The sequence below is a fragment of the Lampetra planeri genome, chromosome 13 (genome assembly GCF_965212315.1).
Source record: "Lampetra planeri chromosome 13, kcLamPlan1.2.h2, whole genome shotgun sequence".
NCBI lineage: Eukaryota > Metazoa > Chordata > Hyperoartia > Petromyzontiformes > Petromyzontidae > Lampetra > Lampetra planeri.
The window spans coordinates 14310922-14325517 of record NC_136119.1 but is presented as its reverse complement, the minus strand read 5'-3'; the positions used below and the strand labels follow the sequence as shown (position 1 = coordinate 14325517).

Below are 14596 nucleotides of genomic sequence, written 5' to 3'. Positions count from 1 at the left end.
GCATGGCACCGCGATCGTTAAAGTGGGCGCACGAGGTTTAGAAAAAAACTGCGTCGCGCAGCTGGGAAATCAGCATTCAGCTCAATTATTAAAGCCAGGCGAGTGACTCCGCGCACCGAATGTGGCCAGCACTGTCGCTTCCACGTTGGTCTGTGGAACCACGTGGAGACCCAGCACCAACAGCCAATGATCGCCGCTGTCACCCTCGAACCCAAAGGAACAAGGGAGAGAGAGAATAAAACCAATTTGATACAAGAGGACTGCTGTGGCTAGAACCCCACCTCACTGCATTGTCTCCCTAAACGCCAATGTTCACACGCAAAATCAGGGTTGAGTCAGCCTAGGCGTGGCCTAAACTAGGTTAAGTTCACAACTGCGTGCAGAACCCTGTGTGAGCAAGCCCCACCAGCCAGGCCCGGCCTCAGCCCTGGCTGCTTGTTCTTCTCATAGCTCCTGAGCATGAACGCCGGCACGGCGGCGCCGGGCTTGCCGTGCGCTAAGCGGCTGGCGGCGCCACGCATGGCGGCGTGCTGCACCCCGCGCGGCATCACGCTCAGCTCGTGCTCCGCCAGCGCCTTCAGCAACTCCCCCGCATCTTGGGGGACAGGGACACACACCGGGCAGATACTCGCACCGACGCCGTGCGTACGCCGGGTCTCCCGAGATCATCTGGGGGCCCTGGCAGGAGGCCGTGGCTGCTCGAGTGAAGGGCAAATTATGGAGTCGGGTAAAATGATGAGAGGGGACAGGTAGGCAAGGGCGATTGCATAGAAGATCTTGAATATTGTGAGGACGATCTTGTAAATGACGCGGGACTAGATTGAGAGCCAGTGGAGGTGATGTGAGGACAGTGGTGATGTGATAACATGAGATTAAAAGTGTCCAAATAAGAATGGTGAATGCTTATAATTACAGTGAGAGACAAAGGGAGAAATATACGGAGCAGAGAACATACAGAAGTAGAAACATCATAATGACTGTTATGGAACCTATGTGGAATGTAGCAGGCAGAGCACTGGAAGGCAAGTGGATTGTGTATGTGCATTAGAAAAACTGCACTGAGATGGGAGAGGAGGGGGAGTAGTGGCACCTGTCAAGACCTGTGCCGGAACGAGTAGCAGCAGCTTGATGTAGGAGTCTCCAGGGACAGTCAGATCCACCTCCTGCTCCCCCTCCTCCTCGGTTGCCACTTGTCGCTCTGGCCTCACCTGTTGGCAAAGTCAAAGCAGGAATGGGGAGTTGTCACACCCAGCACCGTTACACGCAATCACACACTTCAGTGCAGCGAAAATCACTCCATCTAATAGCTGGACCAATGTATGATCTCAATACATAAACGTACGAGATGTGTCTGCTCTGTTGAATATCTAATTTAATAACAATATTGATTTAGTACATTTGGCAAACTAGCCAATCTTATAGTGCAGGGCTCTCACAGAGGTGCGATGTTTCATAGGATTCAGAATATTTATTTATACTGGAGGAATCCGATGAGCTATAAAGCTCTTTTTCACAGTAGGGGTGGGTAAGAGAACATTACAACAACAAACAGTACAAAAACACGATAGTCGACCTGGAGGAGGTGATGTTGCTATCTATAAACACAATTGAGCAATTTGCAGGTAACTTTTCAGCGTTGTGATGTTTGGTCGGATACAATTTCCACTGGGTGTGTGTTTTAGCTGTGGGAGGAAACCAAAGAACCCAAGGAAACCCATGCAGAACACGGGGAGAATGTACAAACTCCACTCAGAAAGGCACCCGAGTTAGGAAAGGAACCGAGGCCCTTCTTGCTGCGAGGCACAAGTGTTGTCACTTCGCCACAACCCTGCCGCCCAGGTATGGTTGATGGTGGGAGTGGTGAAGTATTGTCGAGGCTGGACACGGTACCTGCTCAGGGAGGTGCAGCACTGTGTGCTGGGTGGGGGAGAAGGCGGCCAGGGCCCTGTACGCAGCCCCCGCCGTCACCGCATCCTGTAGCAAAGCTCCCATTGGTCACCAATACTCAAGATGCAGCGCTAACGATATCAACTCAAAAAAGTACAAGCATGTTAAAGGTTACATTTAGTAACTGTTCAAATATGTCTGAAATGACCACGTCAAAATTAGTCGATATGCAAGATACAAAGCCTCTACCCTGGTTTATCTAGCACTTACATGGACATTTTAATATAACTACTTTAGTCATTAGTTGTATTTTGGAGTTCATGCACCAAAACGTCGTGTTCCTTTCAAGATAATCTGAATTCCTCCAATAACCGATTGCTCTAATTAGAATGCCAAGCACTCAAGGCCTTGTGCTCTCACCTGGTCCTGGCTGTAGCTCCACAGAAGGTTCAGCACATCAACCTGAAATCTCTGACACGGAGACAGGAGAACCTTCAGACAGTGCATGGCATGAAGTGTCATCTATGCCCTCCACCAATCGCAGCTGGAAACCACAACCCCATACTCTCTCTGATCCACTGTTGATCGTCACTTCAATCTTCACGTCCGTCCGAGATTCAGGTCAAGTTGTCATCCCGTTCAATTGAAGGAAGGTGCCATCGCCACTGGCAGTTCACAGCAAATGGTGTAAAATGTCACGCACTAATAGTGGGCGCTAGTCTTGTACTGTACAAGTACGATTAATTTCCCACGGATTTTATCAACCCTTGGGGAATGATCATCTGAGTTAGCCCCTGACTGGTGATTCGAACTTGCAACTTGCAATGAGAGTCGAGAAATGTAAGTACAGTGACACCCGAGCAGACATCCTAGCCTGGGGCAGTGCTGACATAAACCAAGTCTCAAGTTGAACCCTAAATAGCCTAAGTTCAGTTTTACATCATGGAACCTCCTTTGCCAGTATCAAAATATGAGAATAGGTTTTCCCCTTTTTTCTAGCAACAAAACAGGTGTTAAGATATTAAAACACCAAACTGAAACCTTTTACAAGGAATCATGTCTACATTAACCCCATATACTAGTGGAAAGTCATGCCAAACATAGGGTGAAGAACATTCTAACTCCACTTTCTCATTCCACGCACTCACTCAAACTGCAGAGAACAGGGGGGCGAACACGTTCAAACTCCACACAGAAAGGTGCCCGAGTGGGAATCGAAGACTGGCGCCTGTTGCTGTGAGGGACGAGCGGTTCCCCTGCGCCACCTCGCCTGCCGCCAAAATGCGTTACAAAGGGTGTAGAGTTGGCCTGTGTGGCGTACCTCATACTCTGGTGTCTTGATAGCCAGGAAGGGCACCAGAGCAAACAGCTCGCTCAGGTTCTTCAGCACGAGCGGCCGACGGTCGGCCAGCAGCCGCGAAGAGAGCGCAGACCATGCGGAATGCACGTCCACCACCTGCAAGAGAGACAGCGCTGGCAGCTGTACACAGATGGCCTACATCCACAAACACACACACATATATATACCAAGCAACAAACACATCGCTACACACAGCTACATACAAAAACAAAGATCCCCTGTATATCCCTCACGGAATTTTGGGGCAAGTGCTGTTAGCGAGTACCTATGAATGCCGGCACGGCACAAGTTTGTGTCAGTGACCAGCACCACGTCTTTGTCTCCCGAGTGGCAATGTTGACCCAATGCACAAAGTACTTATTTTGAAGCCGCGTCGACCTAGGGGAGGCCGAGGACCGGTTCAGATAATCGTCACTGATGTTGGTGGCCATGAGCTGAAATCGAACTCAGATTGCCAAGTTGGTAACACTACCGCTCCCCATCTACATACACAAACATACACCGATATATACCAAGCAATACACAAAGTATTGCATTTGTAGTGATGCAGCGCCGACTGCTGTCCAGCAACGGCAACTGTGGTGGACAGTGAGCGCAGACACCGTTGAGCATATACACGGTGTGAGTGCCGGCAGGGCGGAGGAACTGGGGCAAGGGTCACGGAAGACCTCATCGGGAAGCCCCTGGAACCCGCTCGTGGGTTAGAGAAGGGAGGCGCGGCCAGGGCGGAGCCAGGCCGCACCGAGTAGGATGAAAGCAGCGGAGAGCTCAGGGCTGCCGGTCCTGGGACTGGACTCGTCTCGGCGTCGCCGTCGTCTTCGCCGCCTTCGTCGCTGCCGCCTTCACTCGATAATTGCACGGCTGGACAGTAGTTAGCTGTCTCGGTCGACGCCGTCAGTGTAACGCGGTTAGGGTTGTGTCTAAGCTGGGCTGCACGACCTCGAGAAGGAACGAGGCGAACCTGTGAACCTAAGCAGTGTTAATAAAGAAGGTGCCTCCTGCAACTACCTCGTCTCAGACTTGTGCTACACTACACATTTAACAAACGTCCTGTGGCCTTTATCTCCCTCATGCTAATGTTTACACACCACACCAAACACTAATTTAAGGCCAAGTCACCCTAGGGGAGGTCCAGGAGCGATTCGGATATACGTACATCACCGATATTGGCAGAGTGAGGTGGAATTGAACTTGGTTCACTGGGTTTGTAGCGCAGTGAGCTATCCATTACACTTCTGCTCTCCAAGCAATACCCACACACACAGCTACATAAATACATGCCGACATACACAAATATAAACAAATATACATATATCGAGCAATACACACAAACAAGACACAAATACACACATCCATAAACACAATTTGACATATGCACAAAAATATGAAGACTCTTTCCCCCCTCGCCACCCCGTACAGCCTTTAACAAATTGTTGGGGCAAGTGCTATTAGCGAGTAGCGCCTATTAGTGCCGGCACAGCGCATCTGTAAGGAACACGGCTGCTGAGACAGCGGGCCCAGCCATGGCCCCGGGAGATCAGGAGCGGCAGCAGCGGCGGCGGCGTCACCTCGGCGTCGCACAGGGCGTAGAGGCCCTGCACGGCCAGCGCCGCCGCAGACGCCTGCTCGTCGCTGCGGCACTCGTCCAGCAGGCGCGACACGGCCGCCACCATGTCCGCCCCGTGCTGGTAGGGCCTGCGGGGTGCACCATCACCGTCAGAGCTGGGGGATAGTCGCCGAGGTCGTGTTCCATGACCCCAACTTCGATCACACACTCAGCTAACACCATGACCCGCTCTTCATCACACAGCAGCGGTCAGAAATTAGACATGACCTTCCACTTGGAACTACGCCCAAACATCCAACAGGAGAACCCAGGGAGTCAAAATAAACTCCAGCGAGTCAGAATTTTTACTTCCTGGATTGTCACTGAAAATTCTCCACATACTGATATGTAAATAGACATAAATGCACACACATAGCTGTTTCTAAGTATGGCAATTACATTTTTACTTAAAACGTTTGTGACTGCAGGAATTCATATTATTTGGTTCTTGTTGGTAACGTCACATAGATAGAAAAATAAAAATAAAGTGAATAGAAAAGAAAAATAATAAATAAATAAAAATGCAAATACAAATTATAAAAAAACATTAATGTCGACTGTGGCCTGGTTCTTAATCGGAGTGAGTGTACTGACAGTCTATAATAGCCTGGTTATTAAGCTGGGTGAGCGTACTGGCAGTCTATAATGTAGACTGTAGCCTGGTTCTAACCTGAGTGAGTGTACTGGCAGTCTATAATGTAGACTGTAGCCTGGTTCTAACCTCAGTGAGTGTACTGGCAGTCTATAATGTAGACTGTAGCCTGGTTATAACCTCAGTGAGTGTACTGGCAGTCTATAATGTAGACTTATTCTTGCTGAGTTTATAACTATCCTCACTTTTTTCCCCGCCTCCTCCCCCCCCCCGCTTCTCTCTCCCCCCCTACTGCTGAGGCCTACTATATAACCTCGAGCCACGGCAGATCTCTCGCCTGCTTCAATAGTTTTTTTTTGCTGTGGTTGTCCCACCTGATGACGATTGCTTGTGTTGCAATCGCAACGTCGTGATCTATTGTTTTTCTACCTACGTGACTTTACCGAAAGAACCAAAGAGTATTAGTGTTTTGTTTATTTTTTTAGTCACTTTATTTATATTTTTATATCTATGTGACTTTACCGAAAGAACCGAAGAATATGGCAATTAATATTAAATTGCATTATAATGCTTGTTTACCGAGGAAAACCTCACCAAATGTCAGGACTCTTTGTCAGGAGGGTCCTTACACATTTTCACAGGAGGGGACGATGTTGTTATTATTAAACACCATCTAAATTGAGTAATTTGCAGGTACATTTTTATCATTGATATATTTGGCCAATACCAGATATGTGATGTGATTTGTTTAAGGCCTAAGAGGAAACCCGAGAACCGGGAGGGTACCTATGCAGAACACAAACATAGAAACTCCACGCAGAAAGGCATCTGAGTATGGAATAGAACCCAGGTATTTCTTGCTGTGAGAGCCAAGTGTTTTTCACTGCCCCACTATGCCGTCCAAAATGCATTTGGACCCTCCACCCACCTGCTGCGACATATGTCGCGTACTGTGGCAGCTCTGGACAACACGCAGTCCCACAGCCCTTCACAGCCCAAGCTCCCAGCCTTCCCATCGAGGGCCGCCATTGCCTTCTGAAGCTCTGGGTACACACGATCCTGCACACGCATCCCCACATAGACGCGCACAAGGACAAAGATCCCCCGATAGCTTTAACCGACTGCTGGGGCAAGTGCTGTTAACAAGCACCTATGAAGGCTAACATGGCACACGAGGGGGTGTGGTGTGGCTAGCACCATGCCCAGCTGCCTTTGTATGGGCGTGTATGGGTGTGTGCATATGGGTATGTGTGTGTATATGGGTGTGTATATGGATGCGTTTGTGTGCCCAAGCAGCTTCTGTCTCGCTGGATAGAGGGGGCTAAACGGGCACAGCACAGGCTAGAGAAGAGAAGAGATGAGCTGATGTGGTGCGAGAGGATGTGGAGCTGAGGAGACTTGTCGATGACTGGTACCAGCGGTGTTAAGATCGGCCTCTGTGGAGGAGGCTCATGAAGGTCGCTACTGGGCAGTTGGAGGCAGTCGCCCTCCAGCAACAACGGAGAGCAGAGGAGCGTCGCTCAAAACGAGTGGAGCGCCGGGCGGCTAAATCATAGCAAGTTGGCATAGTAGGGGGCACAGGTGATGCATCGGCTAGTCATCTCAGTCAGTTAACCCATGGCACCTGGGTCTGCCCCATGACCTCCTGCCAGTGGGTGTTCGACACTTCATGTGGCCTTAACGTGCACATAGCCTGGCACAAGCGCCGTGGTCTCGTCACCGCCACTTAGTGGTGAATGGCGCTTGTTGCTGTTGTATGGGTGCACGTTTGAATGTGTACCTGTGTTTGCCACAGCTTAGACAGCAAGCGGAGAGCAACTGGACGCATCATGGGACAGGTGCTGAGGAGCCGCACAGTGCGCAGGACCTGGGCCACGCAAGCCTACAGCACACACAGCACAGCGCACACAACATAGTAAACACACACACACGCATGCATGCACAGCACGCACAGCACACATGCACAGGACACAGCACACACAGCGCACACGTACAGCACACCCAGCACACATATTACACACACACATCACGTTATGCTATTGACAAACGTGTTGAATTTTTGTGCAGCAATAGGTCGGTTTAAGATTGCAGCAGAGGGCAGTGGTGAGAGAACAATTTAGTCCAAAGCTTCACAGACAAAAGGACAGAGATGTTTTATGTCCGGTACTCAATGCCACACAAGTACACGAGGTCACTTTGCAAGGGAATTGAGTGGAGCATGTGTGAGGAAGTGGTTTGACCTTGTGGGTCCCCAGTGTGGGCAGGCTGTACAGGAGGCTGTGGTATATCTCTGGTTCCAGTGGCTTGCCCAGCCTGTACATGAGCACAGGGATGAGGTACGGGGCCTGTGGCATGCAGAACACCCATCCACACGACACACACAGTGAGAACCCTGCAAGTTAGTATGATGACTATTATGCTTGTTAACGCAGGGAAGCCTCACTGACTGTCAAGACTCATTGAGCAATTGGCAGACAACTTTTCAGCGACGTTTGGGCAATACCAGTTAAATTGTACAGGTTTTAGCTATGGGAGAGAACCAGAGGAAACCCATGTAGAACATGCAGAGAAGATACAAACTCCACACAGAAAGATATTCTCATCAGGAATCAAACCCAGGCACTTAATGTTGTTAGGCATATTACCACTATGCCAACCTGCTGACACGGTGCCCCATGCGGATATTAGAATATGGTTATCACATGGTTTACGCAAATGACTTAATTGAAATCTTCATGACGAGTGTAACCTGCGTAACTATGCAACTCGACAACAAATGCGCCATCACCTGCGTGGGGTCAGCTCGGGCGAGTGAACTGCAGCCTACGAGAACCTCCTGCAGGTTCTCTTTGCCGCTGGTGGCCAGTAGAAAGGACACCAGCAAGGTCACGTGCAAGGGGACTCTGTCCTGCACTAGCAGGGCTCCCCGCACTGCCTGCAGCCAGTGTCGCTCCGCCTGGCCGGCGTCGAGGGAGAAGCGCAGCACGGCCCTCCACACGGAGCGCACCACGGCGTACCAACCCGTGAGGGGGAAGTCCAGCTCGCACTCCTCCTGCATGGAGCACGCACTACCATTGTCACGTTCACTCTTGACAAATCAAGTTTTATCATCGGTGCGTTCGGTATTCACGTCATTCTTATAGCGCAAAGCTATCGTCACAAAAGCACTACATTTCACAGGTGTAGCCTGCAGTATTGCGGTATGAGGGCAATGTTTCTATGTGTAATCCCAATTGAGTAACTCGTAGGTAATTTTTAAACATTACACCAACAATGTCGCACGGGATCTTTAACATCCACTGTGAAGCAAACAGGACGTAGTATTTTACGGTTATTTCATTCACTAGGGCTGACTGCTGCATTCAAACCACAAATCTCTGGGACAAGCGGTGAACGTGCTACCGCTGGGCCATGTAGCCACCCCAAATAAATCTTCTACCAAAAGAACAGGTCTGCCACCAGCAGGACACAAATGCAGGGAACAGCGACCCCACCTGTGTGTGCTCCGTGCGATCCTCCTGTAGCCGCTCTAGTTTGTCCAGCAGCTGAGCGGCACAAGCCTGGCAGCCGATGCCCGTGCTGGCACGTGGAGCTGACGACGCAATGTGCAGGAGCGGCATGAGCAGCACCTCGGTGACAGGGCCGCACGCATCTCCTCGGCACAGCACGCTCTCCACTGTGAGATCAGACATCACGGTCAGGGTCAGCGCATCACGTGCCCCGTGCAGTGGTGCGCGCACCTGGGAGTCCAGCGCTTTCGGGGCAGTGAAACTGCTGCCGTGCTGCAAGGTGGCCAGGAGATAGCAACACAGCAGGTTGACTCGTGAGCCCAACTCTGCCAACCTTTGAGTGTTATTCCCTCATTTGTGTCATTGTATAAGTTTCGTCTGGATCCTCCCATTTTATCCGTCTAGAAAAACGCTCCCTATATAAAGGGAGTGGCCAAAGATCTCAACCAGTGATTCTGCAGAAAGAGACTCAATAAGGCGTTTATGTAAAAGAATAACTGACGTTATGAACAAGATGGCTTATCACACACTGGTGAACAAGTAACAACATACTCCACATCAGTATTCAGTGTTCAGTGCCGTTAGAACACATGGCGTCTGTGGTGTCCGTGAGCTGTATCTAAAAAACAAACAACTGCGCACACAAGCACCTGGAAAGCGGACGAGAATGCCAGTACTTTTCAATGGAAAAACAGTCCATTTTCAACAAGTTTCAATAAAACACAAACGAGATTCTGTCTTTTATAATAATGGGAAAATATATATTTTTTTAAATCCAGAAAAACAATAAAAACACAGGTTGCAAGCAACTTCTTAACTGCAATGGATCAACCAAGACATGTATTGTTAAAAGCTTGTTTAATTACACACGTAATTGCAGGCCTCCATTACAGGCAATTAAGCACGCAGGCTGCAGACTACCGGCGCAAACGTTTGTAATGAAGATTGCCAGGCTTACCCAAGGACAGCATTGCCACCTCACTCTGGCTGGCGGGGGAAAGTAGCAGGAGCAGACTGATGCCTGCCAGCACCTGCTGGTGTGGGAAACTCTGCAGACAGCAACAGCAGCCCAGAGGGGAGGGCATTTAGGAAGGGGCATCACAGCGTGGCATCACAGACAATGAGAATACCCATAAATCTTGACTTAACTTTCGTGACTGCAGGAATTATTCTATGGTCCTTTCGGTAAAGTCACGTAGATAGAAAAAAAAAATAACAATAAAATAATTAAGAAAATTCTCGTGATGACGATTGCTTGTGTTGCCATCGAAACGTCGTGATATTTTTATTATTTTTTTATTCACTTTTTAAAAATTATTTTATTGTTATTATTTGTTATATGTATGTGACTTTACCGAAAGAACCATAGAATATACATACAAATCTCTTCACAAACACAGAATAAATCCCACATGTGAAAGTCAATGATCCCATCAGAATGGCCAATTCTTACGGGAAGACGAGCAGGATACAGATTACAAAGACAGATGTTTACAGTTATTATGGAAAGAAAACGGCGCTTATTTACAAACTAAAATGCAGGAAAGCCAGCCAGTAAATGAGGATCTATGTTGCATGATATATATAAGAACAAGTAAAAATGTATTGTGTTGAGGACTGGTACAAGCCTCTCACAAGCCCTGTCGCACAAAAGAAATCCAGCACACCCACAGTTCCCTTGCGCCTCCTCCTCCTCCCTCTTATATTACTCAGGGCCCTCCCTCATTGCTGCGACTCAAGTGGCCTTGCTCACACATCTACTGAAGCACATTGCATGGTAATCTTAATGGAGGTGGTCACTGTGCCTCTATCCGCCTGGTTGGTGGCATACAAGTGCAAGTCCATGAAATTCCTTCAAGTGTAGTATCAATGGTTTAACACTTATGTCCCTTCAAGGGAAACTAATGCAAATTCCCAGAACTGGATTTTTTCTTTACATTGTGACGCTGTGGTCAGAGAAATAGTTACAAATCACAAGGCTGCAGGTTCAAATCTCAAGTTGTGGGTCAACTCCAATTCAGTAGTGGTTGTGCTATAGACTAGGGCTGAACGATTTGGGGAAAATATCTCATTGCGATTTTTCTGACAGATATTGCGATTTGATTTGTGATTAATTTCAAGCTTCAGTTCAATATTCACCGTGTAATAGATTTAAAATATGTGATGGAGCATTACCACATGATACCATCAAAATATTAACTGCTCTATATATTGTAATGCAAGGATGAGAACTTTAAAGATATGAATTGCTTCCAACATGTATTTATTAAAATGTTTTAATTGAAATTGAACAATCAAACATAGAACAATTGTTCAGTTAAATAAAGTTATAATAATAAAAATGTAACAATTCCAATAAGAAAGTAATGGGACTTTTGAAATCGCTAAAAATCGCAGTCTTTGCGATTTGCTAATCGCATTGTTTCAAATTGCGATTTCGATTTGAAATCGATTAATCGTTCAGCCCTACTACAGACATGCTGGTCGCCACCAAAGAAATGCAGAATTTACACCACTGGCTCAAGATGGACAACAGACATCGGCACCACCCAATGCTCAGTTGAGCACACAGCAGATTTGACAGTGACTGCTGTACCTCTAAAGGCAAGCAACAACCGCCATTCGCAACTAAGTGGCGGTGACGTCACCACGACGCTTGTGCCAGGCCATGTGCACATTGAGGCCACGTGAAGTGTCGAAGGCAAGCACACGCCAGCCCACCCACATACTTGGGCACGGGCACTGCTCACGACACTCACCATGCTTCCCAATTCTGCTTGTAGATGATGGCATTATCAGCACGAGGCAGCCAAAGGCAGCGCATTCACGTGGATATCAGCACTCGCTCGCGAGCAATTACACAAGATGCACCACGCTTGCTTCACGTAAAACTAAATGTAATCAAAATTCTGTACATTTAATAGACCGGTCAAGAGACGCAAACGGAGGTTGTGCTGCAGCGTCACAACCGTGGACGCAGCAGCAGCAGCAACCGTAGGCGTCTGCTGTCCTACACAACACTGCAAGGTACCTCAGGGACTGCGGCCTGGATGGCTTGCAGCAGTGACACGACGGTCTGGCAGTCCCCTGTGATGCGCACGACCAACTCGGCAAGGCACAGTAACTGCAGGGCCATCTGTGGGAGCTGGGACTGCCAGAGCTCGGGTTGCTTTAGCATGGCCCTGGCCAGAAACTCCATGATCAGCTGACATTCACAGAGACGTGCTGCGTCCCATGCCTAGCACACACACATATGTGGTCAAAGCCGTAAAGTGGCATGAGATATAAATGCGGAATTATGTTGCTCAGGTGAAAAAATACATCAGATTTATATTCAAACATTTAATGCACAGGAATGTCATAAAATGCATTTGTCGTATAAAATGGTGTTGTGTCAACTCTACAGCCACGTTAAGTAGAAGGGTCAATAAAGAGAAATACCACCCAAAGAGTGTGTACCATGTTGGACACATGCCTGGGCTGTGTGTTGGTATCCTTGACATTCAAGTAGGAGCATTACCCTAACATGTAGGTTTTGGCAGCCAATACTCCTATTCATAATTGATTGTTGGGTTAGGCCACAGAATTGTGTGGCCAAATTTGTATAGTTAAGACCCTCGACCACCTGACATAACCAAACAATTTAAATTGTCACGTGTTCAAGCTCAGCAGTGAAGTGACTTGAAAGGATTTTGGATTCTCATGAAGATGTTTTATGTCATTTCAAGGAAAACGTAATATCTATTGTTCAAGTTGTGAAAATTGTTCTTAAAATTTACGAACAGCTGAAATAATTATTTGTGCATCAAATGCATGTAAACGGGGCAACTTAATTTGTTTGGCTATGTCGGGTGGTGGAGGGTATTAATGACACACATTTGGCTAGATAATTACGTGGCCAAACCCTAAATTAAATTACAAGTCTGAGCATTGTTACCGAGAGTGGAACCCCGAGGCTGACGGTTGCTACAATCTTTGCATCCTATGGTACGACTGTTGTAGACAGTTTATGAAAGGGAAGTGATCGAGAGGGAACTAAGAAAACCACACTCTCCTCGACACATTTACAACCGACCCCTCTGCTGTTGTTGAAACTTATAGCTGGTTGGTACAGCATCCATTCAATCTCAAACTGTGTCCACATCAAAAGCTCTGAAACTATCTGCAGTTCCTGCACCTCCGTTCACACAGTCAGAACTCCTGTACCCCAGCTCTCGTATATTCTGACCCGCCCCCCTACTAGACATCTGTGAAAAAGAGCTTTATAACTCATCGGATTCCTCCAGTATAAATACATATTTGGATTCTGATCCGTGGTGTATATTGGGTACACTTGATGCACATGGACCAACAGAGTTTTATTCTGAGAGGTGAAACAACATCTTTGTTCTTAGAATAATGATGGTTTATTTTTTATCACAACAGGGTGTTTCAGAGCAGCTGTCCCTGTGTAGAAATTGAACCAGCGAGGGGATCTTTACCATCCAACGTGAAGCAGACGACATATTTTTAAGGTTAGTCCACACCACAGCAGTATTAACCTGGGCGGCCAGCCAAGGTCAAACCGAGACCCTCTGCAACAAGCGGAGAATGTGCTTCCGCTGGGCGGCATCACAAAAGTTATATTTTGAGAGGTAAAACACCATCTCTCCTATAACATAAGTCTATTTTACAAGCGAGTAGATTTAAAGTTTAACAAATTAACAATCATTTGTTTTTGGGTTGCACTTCCTAAAAGGCACAATAACCAATCACTTGTGCTACGCAAGCAGTAGCCGTCCCTTAATGAGCAGGTGAACAGGTGAAAGGCAGAGTCGCTGTAGACCTGCAGGTGTGGCACAAGGTTGTGCAGGAGCAGGAGCGCGTGCCGGTGCGTGGGCCTGCGCCGACCGCCGCCGATGCCTTCCGTCTGCAGCAGGGCCTGCAGCAGGCCCAGCCGCAGGGTGGCGTTGGCGTGGCCTTCGTCCGGCTCGCAAAGTACGAACCGCACGAACGGCTCCAGCGCGGCCACCACAAAGCCAGCGAGGCTGCAACGCAGCGGAGTTACTCTCGTCACGCGGCACAGCAAAGCACAGCCGGGCCACAGGACAGCAGCAGGCCAACTACCTTCTCCCTGCAATCTCAGTGACCTGGCTCCCTGAGAGTAAAGTGAACCAAGGAAGATAAACATGAAAAGCTCATCTCCGTTGGTGGTCTTGAGTCAGCAGAGGATATTTCACATTCCCATGGTAGGGACCAATCTCTCCTCAGGACAACCGCTATTGACTTCCCACTAAGTAGCAGTTAATTTATCGATTCTGAAGAAATTATGGGCTTAGTCAAACCCCGACAGGAATATGAACTCTGAACCTTTTAATTGTGAGTCATGCGCGCTCTAACCATCTGGCTGAACTAAAATATATATATATATAAATACTATATATATGCACACATCCTGACACACATACAAACAGGAGTAATAAGAGACAAAAAAAATTTAAATTGTACTAAACTCTATTGAAATGGAAAAACATTAAGTTGCTCTCTATTGGTTTATTGACATTTCGCAACCTCTAAACATCAGTTTTATATCTGGACAAATCAGTGACATTCTACTCATGGCTGTGTGGGCAGTTGGCCGTGGGCGCGTGTGAGGGACAGGT

At 47.9% G+C, this 14596-nt stretch overlaps 1 protein-coding gene across 3 annotated transcripts in view; it reads right to left on the bottom strand.

The window, feature by feature from the left end:
- LOC144722117 (focadhesin-like) overlaps positions 1-14596 on the bottom strand; it is a 38770-nt gene that overhangs the window by 19936 nt on the left and 4238 nt on the right. For 2 of the 3 annotated variants that reach the window (XM_078600275.1, XM_078600276.1), the window contains exons 7-20: positions 13780-13981; positions 11986-12192; positions 9913-10003; positions 8940-9121; positions 8234-8497; positions 7686-7790; positions 7226-7327; positions 6374-6504; positions 4816-4942; positions 3209-3343; positions 2308-2358; positions 1891-1974; positions 1091-1208; positions 407-595 (exon numbers count right to left, since the gene is read on the bottom strand). In XM_078600275.1, the coding sequence (XP_078456401.1) occupies positions 407-595; positions 1091-1208; positions 1891-1974; positions 2308-2358; positions 3209-3343; positions 4816-4942; positions 6374-6504; positions 7226-7327; positions 7686-7790; positions 8234-8497; positions 8940-9121; positions 9913-10003; positions 11986-12192; positions 13780-13981 (1988 nt within the window). Of the gene's footprint in view, positions 1-406; positions 596-1090; positions 1209-1890; positions 1975-2307; positions 2359-3208; positions 3344-4815; positions 4943-6373; positions 6505-7225; positions 7328-7685; positions 7791-8233; positions 8498-8939; positions 9122-9506; positions 9693-9912; positions 10004-11985; positions 12193-13779; positions 13982-14596 lie in introns of those variants that run through there. The other variant, XM_078600277.1, reaches the window with a different exon arrangement.